This window comes from Anguilla anguilla, chromosome 1 (assembly GCF_013347855.1).
Source record: "Anguilla anguilla isolate fAngAng1 chromosome 1, fAngAng1.pri, whole genome shotgun sequence".
NCBI lineage: Eukaryota > Metazoa > Chordata > Actinopteri > Anguilliformes > Anguillidae > Anguilla > Anguilla anguilla.
The window spans coordinates 45,083,681-45,110,506 of NC_049201.1; the positions used below are offsets into that span (position 1 = coordinate 45,083,681).

Below are 26,826 nucleotides of genomic sequence, written 5' to 3' on the forward strand. Positions count from 1 at the left end.
TTGACAGAACTGTTTGGTAGTGTTTCCTAGACTGCGGCCGGCAGCCCTACCAGGTGGCACGTTTTCGATTGTACCGTCAAACAGGGACGGAGGGTTGTGGTAGGCTGGACGGTCCTCGCCTCCTTGAACGCCAGTGACCCCTGCAGCAGTCTCGCGGGCTGCAGTCTGCGTGTGCCGGCTAGCTCAGCTCAGCGAATGTGCCGCTCAGCCGGAGGGCTGCACGGCACACAGAAGCGACGGCTGGCGGCACGTTCCGGAAGACGCTCACACTCGCTTCCCGGATTCACAGTGGATGCTGCTGTTTGATTCGCGCAGTCAGACAAATTTTGATTGAATTCAGGCCACTGTTCTCAGCAGCATGCTAGCAGAGCCTGGACTATACAAGTCTCATTAGTTTTGTGTTCAAAGTTTTATTCTGCTAGAAACAGTGACAAGGATTCAATCAACATTCCTTTACTTTGGCTTACAAATGAAATTTTGGTGATGGCTGAACTCAGCAAATTGTATCTATGAGACAAAAAAACTGAAATTTGCATTTAATTATTATTCAAAGTTAAAGACAAATGCTGGCTGCTGTGATGTCATGCACAGCCTATTTGAACAGACATAAACTTGAATATGTAAGTTTAGATTAATTAGCCAGTACAGTTTGGAGCAAGGAAACATTATTTCATTATTTCAGAACCTTTCTGTCATCCAGGAATCCCTTAGAAGAGCATTAATCTGATGTAATAATACATTTTGACAGCAATTATATGAAATGTTTCATTTATTAATTAGAGGTACAATTTGCATGTATGGAGGATGTGCCAGGTATCATAAAGTGGAGAAAATGATCAGTAGGCTATGATAATGGGGTATGTGATTTAAAAGGTTATCTATGCCCTGGAAGCATCACACTTTGATATCAGATATATCTAAGAACATTATGACCAGTATGGCTCAGCAATAACTCATGTGGTAACAGTTAACACGAAAAGGAATATGTTTGAAGAGTTTGTGTAATCACACCATATTTCAATACAGGGAAAGGAAATTAAATAGACTCCCGCCCTGCCCCCCCCCCCCCTCCCCACCCCAGTCCCCATGATTTTGTTGTCTTTCTTTTTGTAAAATGCACAATGCCGAGTCTCCATTTTGTAAGACACGAGGCGTGTTGTTGCTTTTGACCTCGCAGCACCCCGTGACGTGGCAACCGTCCAAAGACGGGGATCGCCTAATAGGGCGGGTTCTGCTAAACAAGCGGATGAAGGACGGAACCGTGCCCCGTGACTCCGGAGCTCTGCTGGGACTGAAGGTGAGCGCCGGGGCGTGCGCGTCTGCCTCTGCACCCTCTGCGCCGATCGCAGCAGCCATTTTGTGCATATATGAAAAATATGTGTGTTTTCATTTATTCTTATTCGCCGATATTCAGGTCACAGTCTTCCTTCATTTGAGTCTGTCTTTTTTCATTCTTGGGGATACGCAGAAATTTTCACCAGTGTCTAAAGTGTTAAAGTACTTGACCCAGATATGGCAGACACACCTTACAGAGCTTATGTCGCAAATCTTTATTCACCACAGATCTGCAAGTACACTCACTTAGACACCTACTAGAAGAGAGGCTTCATTTGCTGAAAACTGGAGCTCATATAAATGATAAGCTGGAGCTGCTTCAATGACATCACTGCTAACTCATGGCATAATTGTTACAATGATGCTATAGCCAGCTAGCATACTGGTAGAGACATTATTTATGGATTATTATATTATTAATATGATCATACACATGCATTGCACAGTAATTGATGATTAATAGCATATCATTGAACAGTTCAGTGTTTGAGCTCAGGATAACCTTGCTGTACATTCCACACTTCAAAATGCAAATGGTTGCTTCCGTCCTGTCCATTGAGGGTCAAAGGGGTGGACTTACCATAGCCCTCATTCTCAGAGCTGAAGCATATTTTTTAATGTATGCTCACAGAAATGCATTATGAAGACAAATAAAACAATTTATTAGGAATTGTAACATTTGGTTTTCAGGATGTTCACCTTACACAAATGTAAAAAGGCATAGTTAAATCCCTGAAAATTGTAAGCGATTCCTAGTGATCTTCGCCCTATCATTACGCAAGTCCTCGGTGATGCGTACTGTATCTGGCGTTATTCAGTGGGGGCGTAGCTGTGATGCCGTGCCAGCGCGTGTGTGTCACCGCTGCAGAAACCTCGGTCACGTGACCGCGTATGAAAACTGACCTGCAGGTGAACCCACTTAATTGCCAGCAGTTCTTCAAAGAAAAGATGCTGCTCTTTCATTTGATAAAACACGTTACAAGTATTACGTGGTACATGCACAAAATAAGACGTCCAGGCGAATACCCATCCAGAATGTTTCTATTTCCAGAGTGGCTTGTTTCTGCTCCATTTTCACATTTGTTTTCCTACTGCGGTTTGCACGCTTTTCTCATTGACCTCTTGAAGAAACAGAAGAGGTGTGTATCCAAATGCACTTTGCGATTTTGTTCAGTCTGTATGCATTTTATCAGGTTGGTCTCAACTTGTTTTTCATTTGTTGGTGTGCACCACGCCGAATACCACAGCACTTAGTGACCTGTTTGGCAAAGGATCTGTTTTTCTGGAAATAGAAACAGTAAGAGCAAGCCATTATCAGTATCAGCAAGTCATTATCGTGTATCTGTGACATTCTCTACGTGCTCAACTATCAAATATGATGCATATGTGAAATGACAACCATCCTGACTTAAAAAGGTGACAGGACTGAATAAGTAGCGAAGGTTCGAGATTAGGCTCCTGGATCATTGACCCCCTCAGTGACGCCGGGCCCCCAGGGGCCCCCAGGGGCCCGAGGCTGTTACAGCTGATCCCGCCAGGAGCGGTCGGGTAGAGAGACGGAGCGCGGCGAGAGAGGAGATGGGAAAATCGTTACTGATTGAATGAGCTTCCTGAGCCGGCGTGTTTGCGTCTGGCCGCTGCTTCTGTGAGCGTCTCCCTGTGCTCTGCAGCAGCTGGCTGGAGCTTCAGAAACGGCCCTCCCCTCCCATCTCGTTTTTTACTCTCAGTTAGCTGTTATGTAAGCCCATTTTATTTAGGAGGCTTTCCACAGCCACCGCTCACCGGAGTTTATGTTTTAATGATGCTCGCGCGGGGAAATCAGCCCGCAGATTTCCAGCTGTCCGTCGGCCTCCGTGTTGCAGCAGCACGGGGAGCTGCGGATGAAGTCCGTCACGACTACCAGGAGTGGTTTACAGGTCTGCCAGGAATTACGGCTCTGAATTGATCCCCCGATCCTAACAGTTTTCGCAGCCATGTTTTAATATTGTGGGCTGCACATGGTGGAACATTGACCAATGGAGCAGCATGTCACTGGTTTCAAACCCAGTTGGAAAAGAAAGGGAAATCGGGGTGCCATCAGGGTTAGCTGGTAAAAAAAAATGCATACAGAATGTACAAGTTTGTAAGTCGCTGTGGAAATGAGGTGTGCTTAGAAAAACATGAAACAGTATGTTGTCCTCGCAGCAATCACTGTTTGACAAGAAGAAATTTTGTTCTTGTTTTAGACAACTTCAAATCAGTCAGTTCCTTATCACTACACAATACGACTGAAGCAGTGACAGTCTCATAAGCAGAATTTTATGCAGATTAAATCTGCAAACAGATACCCATTTGCTTTAGTGTTGCATCATAAAGACTATTGTCTACTCTGTGTGTTCATACTGTTTATTTCAACAGGTGGTTGGAGGGAAAATGACAGAATCTGGTAGACTTTGTGCTTTCATCACGAAAGTGAAGAAAGGGAGTCTAGCAGATACTGTTGGACACCTCCGACCAGGTAAGGCCCGAGCTCCGATTCAAAGGCACACTCTCAAATGAGATGCTTCTGCCATAGTCCTGTTTTTCACATGTTAGGCTGCATTAACCTAGTTTGGTTGCGCTGATATGTTGGAGCTTTCCACATCTTAAACAAGCATTCGGAAATGTCCTGTGTATGGTAACAAAAAAAGTTTTATTTCCGAAAAGAAAATGTTTTTTTCTTGGTCGTTCAAATGCGTGTACTGCAGCTGAAACGGGTTTTTGTCTGGTCTGCTCTGTTCACTTTAAACATTCAGTTCCAGACAAAGTTTTTCTTTAGCTCTGTTCATAACCTTCCCCCGTTGAGCTGTTGTGCAGAAAATTCCACAGTCCACACTGTGTATCCTACTGTATATAGAGTAGGCTTAAAATATTTAAGGGGTCTCCCCCTAGTTTAATTGTATTTAGGGGGATTTTTCAGGTTATTTGTGGGTACTTAAGTTGTTGAAAATTATTCTTTAAAACCTAGTTTCTTGGTGATCAGACAATTTATTGCAGACAGTATACTATACATGCATACAGTATGTGTGTGAAATTAGCTTAATCCTCTTTAAGTCTTGATGAATGTTTGATGAAAATCTCTTTTCCTCCAAAGGCGATCAGGTCCTGGAGTGGAACGGGAGGCTTTTGCAAGGAGCCACATTCAAAGAAGTTTACAATATCATTCTGGAGTCCAAGCCCGAGCCCCAAGTGGAGCTGGTGGTCTCGCGTCCCATTGGGTGAGTTGCTGAGTCACGTGATCACTAGCAGAACGCCCCCTTTCCAAACACAATAGTTTGGATTCAATCGACTTTCACTTTTATACTTTGACTCCCAATAAAAAAGTGTTTTTCTTCCATAACACAGCTTGTTAAGTTCAGCCATTACAAAAGTTAACGTGCCAAACTCTTGACAAACATTATTTGTGCTTGTTTGCCAGCCTAAGAAACTTTTGATTGAATCCAGGCCCAATTTTGGGGGTTTTGACCTTTAGGGTAGAAGGAGGCAATTTAAGGAAGGAGAGGGTATACACAGTGAAAATGTTCTGAAGGAATATGAGGATGAATTCAGCCATTCAGCCATATTCAGCAGGTTTGCTTGGATTCGTTTTCACAAAGCTCCCTTTGCTGGTTTAGCAAGTTTCCCTGCTTTGTGAGGGAAGAACTACATGCCCCCCACCATCAGGTACACGGCTCACAGCTGGCAGCAATGAAATGAAAAGGCGTCCTGTCGCCGCCAGAAAGATTCTGTGGCGGAATATGAATTGTTTCTGAACCGGGCGATTCCCTGAAAACCATAAATCCCGTTTTGTCAATGTACATATTTGACCTGCTTTGTATTTGAGAGAGAGCTGCTAAGGGAATAAGATGAATGTGCTGCTTAGGGTCGTTAAAGCACAGTGCATTGTGCATGAGCTGCAAATTGATCTCTCTTCCCCTTCTCATTTTCAGAGACATTCCCAGGATACCCGACAGCACACATGCACAACTGGAGTCAAGTTAGTGTCGTATTTACTCACGTTTACATGTGGTTTCATTGACCAGTATACATACAGTGTGTGTGTGTGTGTGTTTGTGTGTGTGTGTGTGTGTGCTTGCATGTGTATGAAAAAAAACAAAACACTGATTGTTACCTCCATAGAGGCTGCTGCAACGTTTACCTTTTTATTATTTCTTGTATTTTGTTGACTTACTTGTAGTCATTTCTATTGGGATTTGCCAGTTAATAATTCAGCCATGAAACATGAGTCGTTAAGCTGAGGAAACATCAGGAAGAGAACTTAGAAATCTTTATCGTTCAGGTTCAAGCTCCTTTGAGTCCCAGAAGATGGAGCGCCCCTCTATCTCTGTCACGTCCCCCATGAGTCCAGGCCTGCTACGGGATGCCCCCCAGTACCTGTCCGGACAACTCTCAGTATGTACCCACAATGCATCTCTCTGTTCTTGGAGGCACATCGCCTTTATCTACTGTGTGATCAAGCAATATGCATGAGTTGGGTGATGGGCAGATCAGTTTTTTCAGCGTCACTATCAGTCGTAGAGTTTTTTAAATCAACTTTACCAAAGGTCTAAACTACAAAAAGGAAGCGGCTGGTCTGTCTTTATTCCAATATTTTCATTGAGACATTTTAAATAATGTTTTACTTGATGTTTAGACAGTGATATAAACATTGCCTCCCAATAAAAAAATTTAATATAGAATGAAATCTGAAGCATTTCTTTGGTAGGCCTATAATAAAATACCCTTACAATAAAAACCCGTCTCTTCCAAAAATAGAACATCATAACATTCAAATTTAACTGTTATAATGGTATTTAAAACAGTACTTCTCCCCACCCCCCAATAATCCCCACATTAATAAAATAGAGGTTTTTCTATGAAATAGAGGTCCCCCAGGCCTTCATCACAGAATACTACATCCTGATTTGACAAGGACCCTAGTGGAAAATGTTGTCCTCAGTTTTCAAGCTTGTTACAAGATTGGCAAACATTTGAAAGCAGAACAGTGCTGACATGACCAGGAGATAAGGCCTTGGAATCCATCCACGTTGCAAGGCCTGCTCTGTTGGACCCAGCCCAACTCTGCACAGGATCATATTACCTTGAGATTCCATGTAATTCATTGCGTGAAGTAAATATGCTATGTGGCAAACATGGAGTGATTTAAATGTGAATCCAAGGGATGCTTAAAAAAACATAAGCATTTGAGTATAATTTTTAAAGGCCTTATTTTTACTACTGCTTAGAGTTCTTAGAATTTGGCAATAATAATAATCATAAAAAAAAAACTATTTGTTTGCTTGGTAAAATGAATCATTTATTTAAAAAGTACAATAAACAAGAAACAATCAGTAATCTTGCTTTTTGATGTGCTGTGAAGGAGCATTGATGTGTTTTTTTGTGGGAGGGAAGGTGTTAATTTGCCTCTCGGTGGAGCTCAGAAGACTGCTCGATTTTATCGTAGGATGCGTCTACATTTAGCGGAGGGAAGCTTTGATGTTTTTGCCGTTCTATTTATTATTTTGTTTAATACAGGGGGAGATTTAGTCTAAGTTTTCTGCGTTCGCATGTTTCCTCGCTCTTGACGCTGCTGTCACCTTGATGTCGATGTTAAAATACTGCGGGGAATGCTGAGGCAGTGATGGTTGGACGTCTCCGCGTTGAGAGAGAAATGCTATGCTAACATTCTGCATTCTCTTTATATACTATAACTTATCTAACTTAACTGGAAAATAAACCCAAAAAATATAGAGCTTACTAGAGCATTATTATTAGCTGTGGTGATTTCATACATGTACAAACTGGGAGAAATGAAATGACACCAGTGTGATGCTGAATGAAACAGGAGAATGACAGAGGAAAAGGGAATATATAATTAGGCCATAAATAACTGTCATTTTAAAGAAAATCAATACATTACATACAGTTAGCTGTGCCCTTTGAAATGCAGGAAATAGAATTGACAGCAGTTTACAAATTGACAAATTTGAATTGAATTGAGCATGTTCATCTTAACTGCACATTTAGGCATGCAGCAGAATCTCGTATCCAGGGAAACTGACATGTGCACTGTACATAACTTTGGATGGAGAATCAAAAGGGGGAAATTTTTTTAAAATGGTGCCATTAGACTAAATCTCCTCTGTAGACTGGTTTTGTGTGTTTGTGTGGTTTTTGAGTGTGTTTTTGTCACTTTTGGTTTTTGTTTTATTGCATTTTGTTTTCTTTGTCGTTTAATTTTGCTTACCCAGAGCCAAAGCCTAAGTAGAAGAACTGCGCCTTTTGTCCCTAGGGTTCAGGTAACAGTCCCTGTCTGATGGACAGACTCTTCTCTCTTTGGTTTTCCTTTCTTTGCTCTCCTTCCTTCTTTTTTGCTGCAATTTTCTTTTCTTTTTTTTGGAAAATGCACAGCAGGGAAATGGCAGCAATTCAATCTGATTTGCCTTTGGGTTTGTTCACAAGGCTCAATGCTTTCTTTCTTGCCATTTTTATTATTATCAATATTATTATTGCTATTGTCATTATTATTCCCATTCTCATTACAATGATTACCATTATTTTTTAAACATATATGTGCCATCTTGCCAGGAGCCTGGAACTGCCTGCATGACTAACCAACCTAAACAAAACTGTTTAAAGAGACATCCTGGTATAGCCGGATAATCTCCAAAAAGCCAGCATCATTTGCATGCGGAAAAAATAAACATAGTGATTGAAATTGGCTCAGCATTTTGGTGAAAACATTGCTTTGGAGGATAAAGTCTCTTTAAATGTTTTAATACTATGTCATTTATTTTTTTCTGGGATAAGTAAGTTTGATGCTTTTCCATGTAAAGTAAAACATCTTTGCATAGACATTGTTTTGTTTAAAATGGCTTTGGCTTAATGTTATCTCCTCAAGGTATCGTCCAGTAACATATTGACTGTTTTTAGAAAGCAGACACTTGAACTCCATGAGTCGTATTAGATTAAGTTTCAGATTTTAGTGGGCATTGCTCATGCTTTAAATAGACCCTAATGTCTTAAGTGCTATTGAATGGTTCTCTGGTTATCAAACTCCTGCTGGGTTGTGCACTGTAAGACTGTCCTTAAAGAAATAGTGCGCAATGCACACTATAAAAATAATATGCAGGACTTCCAAACATACATATTATTTAGCTGCTGATTTAGACTCAAGGATTTCAAGTTTCATGTTACAAAAAAAAAGTTATGTAAAGTTAGCTGTGCCTTGTTTGAGAAGAGATTAGTGCATTTTCCAATTAAGTACAGAGAAGGTTGTAGAGAATACAGATAAGCAAATTGTACCCTCACTGAACTCCGAGAGGATGCATGGACCCAGATCCGGCTGCGCCATGCCCTTCTGTTTCACAGCGAACTCTACGGAATCCTGTCTATCCGCGTCCTCGTCTGACTCTTTCAGAATGTCGAATTTGTCTGCCGCTTTCCTTCTCCCAAAAACGCACGGTGGGGTGGGGACAGGGAGATGCAAGCGCCGAGCATACAAACGGAATGGAGCCGCGGAAGTCATGACGTTCCTGTCTTACTTACAATGTCTCGCTCAAAACCTCCTTGGAAATTGTTCAACCGTTAAAATCTTTGGAACCCAAGCTGGAGAATGCTTCACGCACAGGGGAGCGCGCTTCAGTTGTAATGCTTATCAGCGAAGTGTATTCCGTCGCTTCCGTTACCATTTCAGATTTTATAAAACGTGCTCGCATCTATATTTTAAGATAGAATAAGACAAACAAATAAGAATATGGATTATTTCAAGAAACACTTTTTTCCTGATAGCCGTAACGACGGTAACGTTATCCTCTTCTGAGTCCGTGCTCGGATTTGCATTTGTATTGTGCCTGGCAGCATCGTTATGAAATTCCTTCTGCAGTTTGTGCGTACCAAATTTCGAATCAAATAAAACACTTCTATATTGACTGTGAAAGCGATTGAAGCAAAACACCGGAAAGCGCCAGGCCCGTCAATGGTGATTATATAAGAGCCGGGGTACAATTTGTTTGACCCAAACCACCCTTTAGCTTGCGGAGTCCAGAGATCACCGGCTTGATCTAGTTTGCATCGAATGCTTTCATTTGCTTTGACGCTGCATGCTTTGAGAACCGGACATCTTTAGAGCTACTACTCTAGCATAGCTTATTAGACCTCCCCTCCTCCCCTTGAGATGTAAGCAAGTATGGGCAACAACTTAGAAGGTCTTTCCATGTCATAGAACTTGTTCTTATTCGACCAGTTAAGCGTCAGACTTCTAAGAAACCCCTAGTTTTGCCCATACTTTCCACAGATACATGTGAACAGCCTGAATAGCCATTTTAATAGCCTAAATGACAGAATTAAATACATTAAACTGTTCTTATAGCTGCTACTTTGTTGTAGTCCTAGACTGTGTTTAGATTCCACTTTAGCTGTAGCAATTAAGACTTTCATAGCTTTTTTGTTTCAGTGAAAATTTACACAGGACACACATTTTGGTAGCTTGCCAATGTTAATTTTACATCTTTAAAGACACCACTCATATTTGTTAACTGGAACAATGGGCTCTGAAACTCTCTGTAAAAAAAAAATATTAGGCTCTCCTTCACATCCTACCCTGGGCCAGTTAGACAGTTTGGGGACAGTGGAACGGGCACTTAGTGGGTAGGCACTGTTGGGTCGGGTCTGTGCTGTGCCAGGTTGAGCCGTTCCAGGTAGGTCCCCCAGTGTGGATTGGGAGGGAATGTCAAGCGAAATGGAATCCCCAGCATAGACCCACTCAAGGCTTAGTCTGTCACCTGAAGACACCTTTTGGAATTCCAAAACAATATTGGATTGCTATTTTATAAAAATGTATTAAAATACAGTATAGATAGTAATATCACTGCTCTCCATTTTTATTAACCTGAACATTTTTAAGAAGCTCTGCTAAACCTGCAATGTGACTGACAGACAGACAGACACACAAAAAGAGTGACAGAAAGACAACAGCCTCCCTGGGTCAGTAGCCAAATCCAGCAATTTTCTCTGCAGGTAAAACTCTGGTACGACAAAGTGGGTCACCAGCTAATCGTCACGATACTGGGAGCAAAAGACCTGCCTTCGCGGGAAGATGGGCGGCCGCGGAACCCCTACGTAAAAATCTACTTCCTCCCCGACAGAAGGTAAGCGTAGACGCATTCACTGTGATGTGACAACACCAGGGCAGATTCTGACCATAGACGCAAACAAGTATTTGACAGATGCTTATCTCCAGGCATGATTCACTGACTCAATAGGGTAACCAGATTGTCAAGCCATGCATTTCTTTTATCATGATCTTCTTCCTAAAGACAGAAGCATACAATACTTACTGAGAGTTTCTGGGACCCGGGACCATACTGTAGTAGAGAACATCTATCGCCGCAGTACTACACTTGCTCCTACCCTTTAAGGAACATTCCGAATTGGAATGTTTCAGTTTCAGCAGTAGGGAAACGAGACCTTCAATGATACAAATATAGGGCTGAGTAGCCATCTTATGAGTCCATAGATCCTGCAATTGTGCATTGCTAATTATATTTGCTTGTACTACTTGTAATTTTTATGATTATTATCTAAATTCCAGCTGTATATTTTTAGGATAATCTTCCAATTAAAATTTGGAATCCACATTATAGTAAATGGACATTTTCATTGTTATTGTAATTTTTCACATAACACTTTATTTTGATTATTTCAAATGGATAGTACTGGGTGTTTTTGTTTTATTACTTATCTCTGCTGGGGGAGGGGAATCAGGACTCTTTGAATGCCCTGTTGACACTGCTGTGAAAGGAACCTGGCTGAACGCAATGTCTGAACTTAACTTTTCTATTTTTCCTTTTCCTGTTGGACTTGTGGTGCTGACTACCTCATGGTTCCTTACCTTGGTGGTAAATAAAAACAGTTTGAATTATTGTTCCTCCAGTGACAAAAGCAAAAGAAGAACAAAAACGGTAAAGAAATCGTTAGAGCCCAAATGGAACCAGACCTTTATGTACTCGCCTGTGCACCGGCGGGAGTTCCGCGAGCGTATGCTGGAGATCACGCTATGGGACCAGGCGCGAGTCAGGGAAGAGGAGAGCGAGTTTTTGGGAGAGGTAAGTCATCCTCTCCGCCTTCGCTATGTAGTTGACTGTGGTTAGCCTCACTTGACAGTCTCGTTTGCTTACAGTATTATGCGCCTTGTCGTATGCTAGCATTACCCAGCAGACGCTCCGGTGTGACACAAGGCTTTCTAACTCGCAAGGATGTGCTAATAAACTCCTATTCGGCTACTGTTTCTGAGGAATTGTGATATTGTGTAGAAACGATTTTGTGTAGATAGATCCAATTGGAGGCATTGATTAAATCCAGCTGAAGTATTGACCTGTAAAATAATGCAGGCTAAAGAATCAATCAAATTCCTGGAAAGTAATTTCATAAACTGCAACTCCTGTTTCCCTACAAATAGATTGTTCGGTGTTGAAACTAGATTTTGGTTAGTCCACTAATGAAAGTATACAAAAGTGGATTTAAATTGTTTTAAAGATGCCAAAAGACACAGTCGAGGTTCTGCGTAAAACAAACTAGTGCATCTCCACCAGAATGTTGTTTACAGTGCTTCCTGGGGGATGAAAGAATACTTCTGGCTGGTACATGTGAAGATGCAGTTACTTGGAAAGTTAAATGGATAGAAAAGAGTAAATGAACCAAACGAAAATTGTAGAACGCTAACTATCAGTGATACAAAGATGCTGTCATTCTCTCTGGCTTTCCTTTTTCCAGAACAGGGTTCTCTGGAGAGGACTTTTTGATTAATTTATTGCACCGTGAACTTTATCTCCATCACATCATAATTCATTTTATTCAACTTATGCTCTGGCTGATTCCTAGCATACTGCACCCCCGGTGCATAATCACCAAATTAGCTTGTGGGCCAGCCTGAGGAGAGGGTGCTGTGCATGCTTTAGGGGTGAAGGGTGTCAGGGAGAAAATAATATGCCAGCCTCTTCATGAGAAAGGAAGTCCTCCAGTATTCACTGATAAAACAATTATGAGAATAAGGGTATATCTGTACTACTGTACCACCTGTGTTATTAGAAATATTGTAATTATTACTATTAGTACTGCTTATAATTGTATCCTTACTATTGACAGTGCAGTGTTACTGTCTACTGTTGGTTTTTATTTTATTTTTAAAGGACAGCCGACTGTCTGCTCTCTTTATGTATTTTTTCACTTTATAAAGTCATGGGGAAGTGAGACAGAGTTACCGAAAGACAGGGGATTACTGTGCAGAGTTTGCCATGGTGGGGAACTCAACCCCTGGTGACACAGGGTATTCATATATGTTCTACGGAATGCACCATGTGGTCTCCCCGACTTTTACACGTGAGACTACTACTACTCGTACGAATAATGCGATAATTATTATACGTGTTTTCTCCTCTGAAGATACAAGCGTGCAGTTAAAATTGACTTTGCTACGGGCGAGGCATCCCCATATTATACAATGAACACACATGGATTCAGTGGACTGTGTCACACCAGAGAGCTTTCTGTGACTTGCTTTTCAAACTGTCAGAAGCATTTTGGGGTGAGATGCTGTCGAATTCAGAGCGCTGCCCGTGAAAAGCCCCCGCGGCAGGGCCATTAACGGACGAGGAGCTCGGGGAGTTTTTGAAACGGTGACGTTTCGAGGGCGGTAGGTGAGGAAACAGTCGAGCGCTTCCCTCCTCAGCCCGGTGGCCACAGAGCCGGGGTGAAGGTCGCGGCGGTGTCCTCGTTAGCCGCTACGCTCGCATCCGCTGGCTACCCGCCGGCTACTGCCTCCTCCTGCCCCCTGTCACGGGTTCAGCATCAGAACCTTTCATCTTTTTTTACCCCTCAGGATTCTACCTTCTGCATTTAAAATTTGGGAATAATTGAAACTTTATTCAGCCAGGAAAACCCCTACTGAGATCGAAATCTGTTTTGCGAGGGGGACCTGACATAAAACACAAAGTTACACAACAAGACAGTTGATAAACAAGTTATAAATATCATTGGGGAATGAGACATTTATGTAACAGCAATTAAAAAGCAGACATTTATTTAATTACTTCATTGCACTAGTGAATAACGAGCGAGCATGATCTTTCATTTCAATGCCTGTAACTTTAGTAAAACATTGAAATCTAAAGCAATGCACGTAGAATGAGATATTTCACATTTCTCTCATGTGGGGAAATGTTCTCGGGCAAACGTTACTGATGTGTTGAGTGGTAAAATGCTACCATGCACGGTGCTAAATTGTCTATTTAGCATTTATTAAGTAATTTTGTAAGTGAACACATCCACAAAGCATATGTGTGTATACTGCCACTGCAGTTATTAGCTTGCATTATGCATGGAACAAACCCTACCAACTAATATTTAAAATCTTGATTTCTTAATATATAACAATCTTGATTTCCGAACAAGGGACAGCACAAGCACACTGAAAAAAATTTGGCCTCAAGATTACAAGAAACAGAAAGGTCCTGTAATGGAGAGATACAGTATTCCTCTGCGCTCTAGGAGTGCATTTGTTTGTGGGGGGTCCCGCATTTAATCTCACACAGTGTCCCTAGCATCGCCTTACATAGATTTTTTTATTGGGTTTTCTCCCTCTAGGATGTGTGTGTTGAAAATACTCCATTAGAATTTGTAATATCTGATGTGGACGGTGTCTCCTTCTAGCAACAATTACAGCAGCCGTGTCAGTGCTCTCATGCAATTAATAACAGACAGACTGCTGTGGTTTAGTGTCGGAAGGAAGTGGATTAACTTTCATTTTTATGCACACAATGTTATGTTTCCATCCGGCAAATCACACAAAATTGGGAATTGCCATCCTGAAGTTGCATGTTGATGCCTATAGGAACGCAGACAGTGATTAAGGGGCCGAGTTTGTAATGAGGAGAATGAAGGGTGAGGGTCCTATGCTGTAACTCTCAGCATGGTGCATGGTACTCAACCCGACCTTGCTCAGCTACGTAAACTTGTGAAATGTGCTTAGCCCCGCATGAGGTAAGGAAATTAATAATGTGACAACAGAGCTGCCACCTGGCTCATCCTGCACAGGCTCTGGGTACCAGTGAAGTCTCCCGCTCCGCAGTCTGGAATCAAAGCCTCGCAGACAGGGACTAATCCCTCGCAGCGTACCTCAGGGAGGGAGGGTGTCGGTCCGCAGATTGCTCTTCTCCCATCAGAGCGACTCCTCCGGTCGCCCAAGCGTGCCCGCTGCAGATGAAGCGCGCTCCTCCAACACGAGGACCGCGCAGCTCGGCGGCTTGGCCGCCGGCCACAGGCTGGCACCACGCGCCTCTGAGGAGAGCTCACGCACGCCCAAGAATTGACGGATATTAAATGGATGAGAGGGACCAGTGAATATAGCCGCCATTCCAGATTGGGAGAAAAGTGTTTAAAAATCAGGGATAAAAATGGACCGATCAAAAATAAATAGAGTAACAAATAAGAGCAATAACGGAACGCTTGCAGAACCTATGGGGCGGGCTAAGAGCTCGTCCAATGGTGACGGACCTTTCGCGGGACAAAGCGCCTGTGTCTGAGCGTGCCGATTGGTCCCCCGCAGATCCTCATAGAGCTGGAGACGGCCCTGCTGGACGACGAGCCGCACTGGTACAAGCTGCAGACGCACGACGTGTCCTCCATGCCCCTCCCCAACCCCTCACCCTACCTGCAGAGGAGACAGACGCACGGAGGGAGCCCCACGCGGAGGCTGCAGAGTAGGTCGCCTCCCGTTTCCCTCGCTAGTCCCGCGCGCCGCACACGCTGTCAAACACACACACACACACACATTGTCCTCACAGGCTCTGTTGTCACTCATTCATGTGCTGTATAATGAACTCTAGCGCGGTGACAGCCTATTGGGTGACGCTGCGCTGGTAAACAGTCTCACTGCCGGCTCGCTAGCTGTCAGGAGTTGATGTGGGGGGAATAGGGGAGAGACGCTCGAGTGCTTCTGGTGAGGTTTTTGTTAGCCAGCTCAGCGTTTTCGAAACCAATCACACTGCTAGCCCTATCAGTCAGGTCATTATAAGCATATTAAATGCACGAAAAAGTTGCTTATTTAGGCAGGCTATTTAAACTGCTATTTAGACTCTAAGAATGTGGAAAATCCTGTGTAATATATACACGCTTCTCTGTCACCCGAATTGCCCCTAACATCTCTGATTCACATCTGTATGTGCGGTGTATATGCACACTTTTTTAAATGTCATCCTATTGTCCTAACTACAGAGTGATGTCATCATAGTCAGTGTTACTGTATGTTCTATTTACAGTCCTTTATTCACATTAACACATACACACATGCTTGTACTCACTACAGTAAGCACAATTAACATGGCACATATTATCGATAGGGAATGGTCTCCTAGCCTATTGTGTTTTCATGCTTTATTTTTCCTGTTTTCTTCAATATAAACCCATTAGCTCTTAAGATTAATTTTAATTATGTTATGTAAGTGTAGTCCACTCTCATGAGAGACTAACCACTAAAATACAGAACAAAAATATTGTTCTATTCCTTTTCAAATTAAAATCAAGCAAAATTGTTTACAAATGACTAAATGCAAGATTATTGTTTAGCCATGAAGCAGTTTAAATGCAGTTGTGATCAGTTAGTTGTATAATTTAATTTAGTTGGTCCAGTCATATATTGTTTTCAACAGTATCTAAACCACGACTACAGATACACTCTCCTCAAAATGACTGCGGATATTGCAAAGGCACTGGAGCGCTGTAAGGCAATTAAAGCCTTTTTGCAGAAGACTCTTAAGGAGCTCCTCTAGGAGAGCTTTAGGATTTGAGGCAGTGAGCCTGATACAGCACAAAACCCCAGAGAAGATGACACGTATAATTACCCAGAATGCACTTTTCACTTGCAAATGAATTCAAGTGTTTGTTGCCTTTTCTCTTCACAAACATACTTTCGTGTTTTCAGTTCATTTGGTACTTGCTGAACTTAAAATAATGACTGTGCAGAAAAAAAGTGTTACATAAATTAAGGACAGATGTTGATTGAATACAGGGAAGAGAAATTCCTATTAGCTTTTAAGTGACCTTCATCAGTCTAAAATAACAACATGAATGGCTCTGTTACTTGACACGGTGTGTACTTTGAGCCCTTAGGAAATTAGATCATTGTCATCAGAAATGTAATGCTGAGAAAAGACACACCCCATCTCAACTTCATTCAGCAAAACAGGAAAGGGGCGGCCTTTCGCCCAACTTGCATTTCCTGCTGTAGACATGCACTGTAATAGCTGTAACGATGGCAGGAAAATGAATACCCCTTGTCCTGTTATCATAGCTATTATTTTTCACCTGTCAAGTGTGCTGACATTGTTTAAAGCTTTGTCATTATGAAGAGCTGGTTCCGAGCTACTCGGCTGTGGTCCTGGAAGGCCGCAGAGTCTCAGTCACGTGATTAAGCCTGCCTTCATCTTGATTGGACTTTCCAAACTTCCTGTTTCTTACAGTGCTCAATATTTATAGAGTGCCAGAAAAGCCTACTGGGTTATTGGCTCATAAGTCCTAAGCAGAGTAGCCCTGAACTGGTTTTCCACAAATGAAAATGTGTTTTATTTTTTAAAAAATTTCTTTTGTTTTCTGTTTACTTCCTTCACTTCACCTCGATACTTTTCCAGGCAAAGGCTCATACTCGTACAACTCAGGTAATGCATGCCCACGGTGGTGCGAAGAGTTCTGAGTGTGCTCCCCCCGTCTGGGTTTGACCTTCCCTTGCATCTGTTCGCACCGCTGAACTCAGAAACATGTCGTTCCCCCCATTAGCTAATTCTCCGAGCCCCCTCAGGTCCTCCCGGAAACGCTTGCGTGCTAACCGACCTGCTCTCCCGGAAACATTGCTCTTTTGCTTCCGTAGACCTCTTCCGATCTGATACTAACTGCTTCTCCATCGCGATACCCTGCTACGTTTTCTCTGTGTTGTCAACTTTCCCCGCTCGGAACAAAGATTCTGTTTCGTGCGTTTTCTGCCCTTGGCTGTTGGCTTGACTGTATTGTTGTTTTCCTGAGTGTGAACATTTAAGGGTGCGTTTATGTTGCTCCTATGTGACTTTAAGGATGTTCTGTAGGTTTAACAAGTAACTAGTTTAACCAGTCAATCAGGAATTCATTTAAGATTATCTGGGAGAAGCCAGTGAGTACATTTGATATATTTTTTAAATAGACCCCTGGTGTTTAATAGGAGGAACTGATAAGGCAAATAGTTGCTGTGATGCAGATTCATAGTTGCTTTGTTACTGTATGTCCATCTAGAAGTTCCTCCCTATGTGAAATATTTTCATACAGCAACCCTTTCGTTTTATTGAATGTTGTACACAAAGCTTATTTCAGGCCACCTGTGCTGATAGACACACAGTCAAAGCAGGTTCTCAATTCCTTGCCTGGGGTTTTCTTTTGCCCTTGTTGAAGGAACATTACTTCTACTGAATAGGTCTTACAGCACAAACCCATATGGTCCGTGCCACCCACTGGTTGGGAGTGTGCAAAACAGAACGTATATAATGCAGTATTATGTCTTGTGTAAGTGACACTTAGTGTTAACTCACCGAGGAGTTATTTCAAAGCTCATTTGGCTGTTGATATTTTTCTCCGTGTCTTTCTCTGCAAAGTGAAAGAGCTGACGTATGAAAAAGGGGAGCGCTGGAGCAGGTTCTGCTCATCCGCGACACGCTGAGAAAAACGCTGTGAGAGCGGCACGCTTGTCACTTCATAAAAATACGAAAAATATTTTTAAAGGCCAGCGTTTCCACTTGATTTAATGTGGCTGAACCATGAAAGAAACCGAAAAAGACAACCGACAACTGGAGCAAGCACGATTCGAAGAAACGAGTCTTGTGGAGACGTGGCTGCCGATTGCTTTTCAGATTTCATTTCAGAATTAAATTGAATGATTGAAGCGTCTTTCAGTGCCCCAATAAAAAACCATCAAAGTAACAGTGACCATGTAGGAAAATGGTTTAAAGTCATGCCTACATCGCAGTTTCTGAATTGTTATTTTTAAAATATTCTATTTTTTTTATCGGTGTTTGTATTTTTTACTCGGTGGTAAGACCAATTTAGTGTGCAACTCAGCAAATCAGGGTAGTATAATACATGCCATGGTTTTATTTGAAAAATCATCTAGTTGCCAAAAGGTAGATATCTCGACAAATATTTCAGATCTCAAGAAAATTGTCAGCGTCCATATCTTGGACAAAAACAGACCAGACAGTGTTCACATACCTTTTTGGACTGTTTGCCATCTAGTGGTACAATATTGTTACTGCCGTTTGCTGATGAGGGAGGCACTCACACAGCCATTTCTGGGCCCAATTCCTCTTCTGAAAACCTTTGGGTAAATTAGCCATTTTTATCATCATTGGTCATGTTTCTTACTGTCAGTGTTGCTTGCATTCACCTGCTGTTGAATCCTTGGCACTGCCCATGACCCTCTTCAGTGTGCTAGCCCCTGCTGTGGCTGCTTCTCTGCCTGCGGAAACCTTGTTGATGTGGTTTCTGTACCAGGATGACACCGTCTTCTGGTCAGCTGACCTTCACTAGCCTCATAGAAAAATAACTCTGATTGGTTGAATCAGCTCAGCCACGTGGAAGTGTTCCCAGTGGCCGGCTGTGATCATGGCTCTCACTCCCCCACCCCCACCCCCCCAACTTTATTACAGGATCCCAGAGAATCAGTGACAGCGAAATCTCAGATTACGACTGCGAGGATGGGGTTGGAGTTGTATCAGGTAAAGACCTCTGCTTACATAATAGCCCAATGTTTATACAGATGAGTAAATATTTCTGGACCAAAATAAATATACAGTACTGTGCAAAAGTCAGAGACCACCCTTTCTTTTATTTAATATCCAGTGAAAACACCCATTAAGTGCAAGTTATTTCTTTTTCAGTGTCAGAAAATAATGCAGCAAACATATATTTCACACAGAATGCACAAAACCTCAATATCAATATCAAATATTTAAGTTTCTAGTGTGTCCACCCTTTGCCTTTATCACAGCTTCCATTAATTTTTGTGATGTGCTTTGAGTTTTTTTATTTTTTAATTTGCAGGGATATTTTCCCATGCTTCTTGTAAACACATCCATAATTCTTGGTTGCATTTTCCGCTTGTATCAATCCAAGTAATCTCAGACACAGATATTGAAGTCTAGACTGTGGGGTGGCCAGTCCATTGTTCTAAAAAAACATCAGCAGCTTGATCTTTTTAGTAGTGTGCTTGGGGTGATTATCTTGCTGTAGAATGACTTTGCTCCCAGTCAAATATTGCCCAGAGGGCATTGTGCAATATGTTAAGATTTGTTTGCATTTATCAGCATCCACAATGCCTTCAGAACCAAATCACCAGATCCCAATGTTGTTATACATTTCCAAACTTGCACTGATCTTCCACCATGCTTGACTGGTGGCTGTAGACATGAGTCTTTCATTGCTTTGGTGGCGTATATACTGTACTGCCTTCTCTTACTGAAATTTCAGGTCCATAAAACCTTACTCCACATCTTAGGTGTCCTGTTTCATTGTAATAGTGCACATTTTCTTCTTTTGTTTGTTTCCTTTTCTAAGTAATGGTGTTTTGACAACAACATATCCTTTCAGACCCCCAGCATTGAGTCATCTTCTCACAGTGGAAGGTTTGACAGAAACACCTGTGGATTTCTTTATATCTCCTGAAGCAAGAGTGGAGTTTTTTCCTGTTTCTCAAAGAATATTTTAAGCACTGTCTTTGTGATAATGATAGTTTCAGTGGTTTACCAGTTCTTGGGCGGTTGGTCGAGGGCCATAATACTTTGAATTCCAGGTTTGGAAACTCCTATTTTTCATTTATTTTCCTTATACTTTCATCTTCTTTATGTTGTTGAATTATCTTACGTATAATCTCATTTGAAATATATAATTTGGCCATTTTAGATGCACATGACAAAGAAATCTGCAAGGCAGCTAATGTGTGATTGGGTAGCTGTTTGTTTGAAGGTTAGTCATTTTTAGAGGCAAAGGGTTCTAACATGATGTCATTGATACTTCTGGTGACAACTTTGGTTGGGAGGGCACAGCTGTAACTTGTTTGTTGATCGGAATGATGGAAGGCTGTAAGTGGTAGTAGGGTGCACAAAAGAAAGAATGGTCATACTGATAGATTTTATGTTATGTGGAGGCTTTTTATTTAATTTTCTGTTTCCTGACTTATTGTCTGACACCGAAAAAAAAGTTCCCCTGAATGGCTGATTTAACTGGAAATTGAATCAACGAGAGGATGATCTGAGACATTTGCACAGTACTGTTTAATTAACATTGTTATCTAGGTATGCTCTTATTTAATTCGCAAAAATTTAAACCAGATAATTCAGGGCAATTCTTTATGATATGATATGTTAAGCGCGTCACAGCAGGATCAAGTACAATACCATATTCATAATGATCAACTGATAATGCATTGCATTTCTTACATTGACAATGTTTGGTATACATTTGTTTACAACATTGTTTTCTATTTGGAGCACATGCTTTGCTTTATATTTACATGAATATTTGACATTAGAACAGTTTAACATATGTGTGCATGCACTGATATATTTAAAATCATATTGACTGTATAGTATGCAGTATGGTACATTATTGAAGGGACTCTTCACCAAAAATGGAATTAAGGTATGTTTTCACTTACCCAGAGTTCTGTTTATCCATCCAGATAGTTTCACTAAAATTTGACAAGTTTTCTGGATGCCCACTGCAGCTTATCCTGATACAACGGGCCTCAGTGGGTCCCTAACTTTTGTGGCCTCAAAGCTGAAAAAATTGACATTCAACACCTCAACAGCAATGTCTCTTTCCAAATATAATGCCCGGGTTACTCACAAACGTCCACAGAACTGAATTTGTAGACGGTTTAATCGAAACACTGCTTTCTACAAGGGACACCAAGTGTGTATAGCCTCACGAAGTCTGAACCAGAGCATGCCAGTATTCTGGGATGCAGTGTCGACGTTGTTTTAAAACATTGTTTCGACATTGTGTTAACAATGTTCACACTGCGCCCCTGAATACTGGTTTGCGGTGGCTGAGACTTTGTGCGGATATGAGCGGTTAGTGTTCTTTATAGAAAGTAGTTTTCGATAAAGCCCTGCACAAATTAAACTTTTTGGATGTTTGTGAGTACCCGTATCATTATATCATAGATAGTAGTCAGGGTAAATGGAGACATACCTTAATTTCATTTTTTGGCGAACTGCCCCTTTAAGTCTCCTGCCACCATCTTGGTCTCTCTTGCCTTCAAGTGCCCATACTGCAAATCATAATAAAGAATCTTCCCAGATCAGTGTTGGCTGTGGCTGGTAGCTCCATATGGTGATGCACTGTTGGTGGTTGTGTCCATCGCATGTACATCGCTATCCAGCGACCCCTGCTGGTAGATAGGGCGCCCATAAATTGCAGTCAGAGCCACATATGGTAAATGGACTGCATTTATGTAGCGCTTTTATCCAAAGCGCTTTACAATTGATGCCTCTCATTCGCCAGAGCAGTTAGGAGTTAGGTGTCTTGCTCAAGGACACTTCGACACGCCCAGGGCGGGGTTTGAACCGGCAACCCTCCGACTGCCAGACAATCGGTCTTACCTCCTGAGCTATGTCGCCCCATATGAGAGGTCTTCCTCCTACTCCACTCTATGACCACTTAGCTCTAGTCTGCGGTTTGTAATTAAGCAGCTGGCGATGCCACGTGTTTCAGAGGATGGATGTCTACAATCTCCCGAATACGCGGTGGGGTTTGTGCATGTACACGCCTGCGGTTGCATACAAACAGCTATTCCAAATTGGGGTGGAATTGGATATACCCAGCCCCACGTTGGGCGCGAAGCAGAAAGGGCAACCTCACTCATAGTAAAGGAACCCCCCCCACCTTTTTAAAATTCCCTTCGGTGCTTCCTAACTTCGCAAGGCAAAGTCTCAGCTTTGCAGGAATACCCTCTTCCTTTTGATTTTTCCCTCTCCCCCCTTCCTGTGTTTCTCTCTGCCTCCCCATCCATCTCTCGCTCTCACCCTCTCCACCTCCCCCTCCATTCCGCCGTAGTTTCCTATTGATTTTGGCCAATTCTCAAGCCCCTCTTTTGAAACTGCTGATACAATGCTTCCAGCGGGGGGAGAGATGATTAACATTCAAAGGAATTATAGATTCCTTTTCTTCTGCGTTCTGCTTGTTTTCAGCCCCTCGATTTAAAAAAAAAGGGTCTCTGATGCAGGCTGACTGTCTGCTGCTGCAGCAGGCTGATTAAGACCCTAATAATGGACAGGAGAGCTTCACCGTGCGTCAGACAAATTGGCCTCGCGCACGGAGACCGGCTCGTCTACAGGATAGAGAATCACATTTACATACCCAAACAAGATGATTAAAAAAAAGCTTTCTCCAATTTTGATCAGAAAAAAACTATGTATGAGAGCCAGTGCTTCCAATACATATAAGCAATATATTGAAATTGAATTTTAATGCATATAGATTATTGGCATTATAATACATTGTGGCAAGCAGTTGTTCAGTCTGAAGCCAATGGGAGCACTTATTTTTTGTTTTGTTTTTTAAAAATTTATTGTTGAAGTAGTTTTACTGTACAATCTTCAAGATAACCTTCTGTTTATACAAAAATAACAAAGTAACTTAAATATTAAAGTGGCAATTGTTTATATATTTTCAAATATATGCATTACCTTGTACAGTAACACATGTTAAAATAAGTTTCCTTAATTTAACATATATGCCGGTTTTGTAAGGTCTTGCTGGTCTTATCCCATGATCCTCCATGGGATAAGGGGGAATAATCACCCTGCTTTTAAGGGTCCAAAGGCCCAGATTCAGTGTAACGACAGAGAGCTTCTACCTTTATTTTAGTGCACACCTTCAGCAAGTATTGTGTTTCAGTGTTTACTCAACACAATGACTTGTGCTGTCACTGGGAATTATTTAGCATATCACATGAACATCTAACATAACTCAATGACAAAGTGCATTGTGGGTAGAATGAATCTGGACCTAAGTGTGATTGTGGTTTTGATTCACCTGAAGTTTTGAGTACATTTGCTGCATTAAGTATTTGGTCTAATTAACCCAGATGACTTTAGAGCTGGATGTACAGTAATGCCTGTAATGAGACACAGAAGAGCTATTAAATCTTCTAGGTTGCTCCGTGAGACACAGGACTCTCTTTTAGAACAGTTTGGGGTTAACTGTTTGGATTGACTGACAGTAAACAAAGGAACCTCCCTTCGTTATGTTTTCACGTTCCCTTATATTTCCCTTTGACTATATGCTAATATGATTTCTGCTATTTATGAGCTGTCAGAATAATTAGAGTACTGTATAATGTTATTAAAAAGGCTTGACTCCTACTGTCCAGGGTTCTATGTTATTATTACTATCAAAATAAGTAATAATACCTGACTTATACAAGTTCTTTCCTACACCTTTATTAACTTAGTTTTTGTGGCCTGTTCAGTGTTATTTGAAGCATTTTAATATTCTGTACACTCTGGTGAATATCAATCAACTTCCTTAATGCACGGCATTGACCTTAACCATTAGCTGCTAGCCATTGTTGATTATTTTTGTGAAATGAACTATTTCAAGTTCAGTGGGCTGATCCTTCCTGCAGGAAGTCATTATTAAAAATATTTAGATTTTTGAAAGTTGTTTTCGTTTTAAGCGTGAAAAACTAATTTTGTCAAAAATGTAACTGTAATTTAATCCTAGTACCGTTAAGGGTCTGAGCATGAATCTGAACAGATTAAATATGAATTGCAACCAAATGTGATTAAATGCAAACTGTTAAACACCACCGACACAGAAAACATAACTCGTTCAAGCTTCATAAGAAATTATATTTTTAACAATGCAGCACAATGCTCGGAATGGAGTTTCCCTGTGCTCGGCAAACGGGTCTTTATTATTTAAATGCCAGGCGTATCCATTTTTTATTAGTGGGCAAAATTCAGTGTACCGTGCTGTGATCCTGTCCTTATCCGTACTCTCTGTGCAGACTACAGACACAACGGCAGGGATCTCCAGAGCTCGACGCTCTCCGTTCCAGAGCAGGTGATGTCGTCCAATCACTGCTCCCGGTCCGTGGACGTGAACCGGACGCGGTCGCGGTCGCCGAGCGTCCCCCCTCTCCAGAGGTAACGTCCCCGATTTCCGCACCCTGCCGCCCCGTTGCCTGGGAAACGGCTGGCTGGGAGCGGGTAGAGCTGCCAGGGTGGATGATTTAGCAGGGGTGTCAGTCTGACCGCTGAACTGCCTGACCGCGGTCACCATGGAGAATGGTCACACGCGGTGGCATGTACTGCGTCACGCTGCAGAGGGATGACAAAGCCTCCTATTCATACTGACACAAAACAACCAGGTCATTTGTCAATGGTTCACTAGGAGCACTTTTTAAAAATATTATATAGGCTGGTCATGGTCATTGTGGCTGCTTGATATTTTGCTTACTTTACGTGCCCAATAAAGCACATACCCTAAATGTAAAGGATGACTGATAGTGGACTGGTGGATGGAGTGCAGCATGAAAAAAGCAGCTGACTGATGTTTTGTGTTCAGAAGTGAGCACTTGCTTGGCAGCATGAGCACACGCAAAATCTGCCATTGAAAATTGGGAGAAAATGGGGTGAAAATAATTGACCACTTACTTGCTCTTTACAGTTTATCTATCTGTTGGTGTACGTGTACTTTACATGCTACCTGGAACTGTGGGATGCGATATGTGACATTCACGGGGAAACGGTATTGGATGGTTTGTTTTGGGGGGGGTTTGAACGTAGCCGTAAGTGATGCCATGGCGATCTGTCCCCGCAGCCGGAGTCTGGACCACAGCAACCGCATGTCACCGTCTCAGTACAACACCACGAGTAGGATTGACCGGCAGCGCATGTCAGAAGACCGCTACTCCCCCGACAGGTATACCTGCCCCCTCAGCCAATCACACGTGCAGACGCGACAGGTTTTAGTGCATACGTGTTTAGTGTATGAATGTCCTGATTTTAGGGTGCTGTGTGATTATTTTCAATCAATTGTACCACTGGCCATTGAAAATACTGCACATGCTGAAAGATACAATATCAATATCAACAAAATACAATAATAATATCTGTCACAACCAAATATATCTATTATAAACAGATCTTTTCCACCAGGTCTTTCATGGCAATATCTATGACAACCAGATCATATCAAACAGATTTCTTTCCACCAGGCCGTTCACAAGCAGATCTATCGCAACCAGTTATACAGTATTACAGCCAGATCTTTAAGAACCAGGTCTTTCACCACAATATCCATCTCAACCAGATCTATAAGAACCAGGTCTTTCACCACAATATCCATCTCAACTAGATCTGTAAGAACCAGGTCTTTCACAACAGTATCCATCAGAACCCGCTCTATCACAGCTACTGTTGGCCCAGGACCCTCATTGGTCCCGCAGGCTGTAACGGCAGAGGAAGTGAAGCAGCGGGCGCTTCCTGTCTGCGTGGCGCTAATCCGCTCTGGCCCTTTCCGGGCGGCGGCTCCGTCTCACTCCTCCCCCAGTCCGCCCATCAGGAGCCGGTGCCCAGAGCCTCTTGGCAGCGATTTCCACCAGCTTCCCTCATTCCAATTAACTTTATTTCATATTTCAGGGGCACAGTCTAAATCAGACCCGTAAGTAGAAAACGCACTTATCTAAATTGCGTGTGACACTGTTCTCCAGACTGTACCTCAGCCTTTAATTAAATACTTCCCTTTGTTATTTATTGAAAACAGTCGAAAATGAAACAGGAAATGAATAATGTAGAGGTTGGAATGTTTGAAACCGTAATAAAAGCCTGTCACGTTTTTTTACCTCCCCTAAATAAAACTACTGGCCTAGTCAGTGGGAGCTGAAAGGGGAGGACAGTACAGTCACAAAGCAGACTTTTTAGCCTACAATTTTTCTTAAGCCAACAGATTTTGACTTCATGTTGTCTTTCGGTGTACAACCCTGAAGCTGACCTGAAGAACAGAGATTTTTTTAATTGCCATTTGTTTCCAAGGTCCTCAAACGTTGCTTTTAAGTTTAGAGATGACAACTGTACACTGCAATTGGGAAACACTACACAATAACTAATATGTATCCAAAACATGTCCACAACATTTGAATCCCATAGAGATCCCTACTGAGCTTTCCTAATCAATCCTTAATTGGCAGTATTTCCTCTGGCCTTTGGGTCTAAAAATCTTATCAGGTGAAATTTTAGAACTTTTATTCTAAATAATATGAATACTGTTTGCAGCCTTGTTTAATGCTGTGAGCTCTGTGTGTGACTGTCACTGCACTGTCCAATCAGAGCTCTCCTCATATAGGTTCAGGGTCATTCTTCAGTGTACCACGCCTCCTCAAAAGGAAGTGGTAGAACCACATCACCCTTCAAA

The 26,826-nt window shown here is 42.0% G+C and overlaps 1 protein-coding gene across 42 annotated transcripts in view; it reads left to right on the forward strand.

Moving 5' to 3' along the window:
• Positions 1–26,826, forward strand: part of rims2a (regulating synaptic membrane exocytosis 2a) — a 254,152-nt gene that overhangs the window by 149,546 nt on the left and 77,780 nt on the right. For 23 of the 42 annotated variants that reach the window (XM_035416437.1, XM_035416438.1, XM_035416459.1 and 20 more), the window contains 12 exons: positions 1,178–1,297; positions 3,733–3,832; positions 4,448–4,571; positions 5,283–5,329; positions 5,633–5,745; positions 7,584–7,631; positions 10,351–10,481; positions 11,246–11,438; positions 14,936–15,089; positions 19,053–19,121; positions 24,419–24,557; positions 25,234–25,335. In XM_035416437.1, the coding sequence (XP_035272328.1) occupies positions 1,178–1,297; positions 3,733–3,832; positions 4,448–4,571; positions 5,283–5,329; positions 5,633–5,745; positions 7,584–7,631; positions 10,351–10,481; positions 11,246–11,438; positions 14,936–15,089; positions 19,053–19,121; positions 24,419–24,557; positions 25,234–25,335 (1,340 nt within the window). Of the gene's footprint in view, positions 1–1,177; positions 1,298–3,732; positions 3,833–4,447; positions 4,572–5,282; positions 5,330–5,632; positions 5,746–7,583; positions 7,632–10,350; positions 10,482–11,245; positions 11,439–14,935; positions 15,090–17,004; positions 17,043–19,052; positions 19,122–24,418; positions 24,558–25,233; positions 25,336–26,826 lie in introns of those variants that run through there. The other 19 variants (XM_035416439.1, XM_035416450.1, XM_035416513.1 and 16 more) reach the window with 4 other exon arrangements.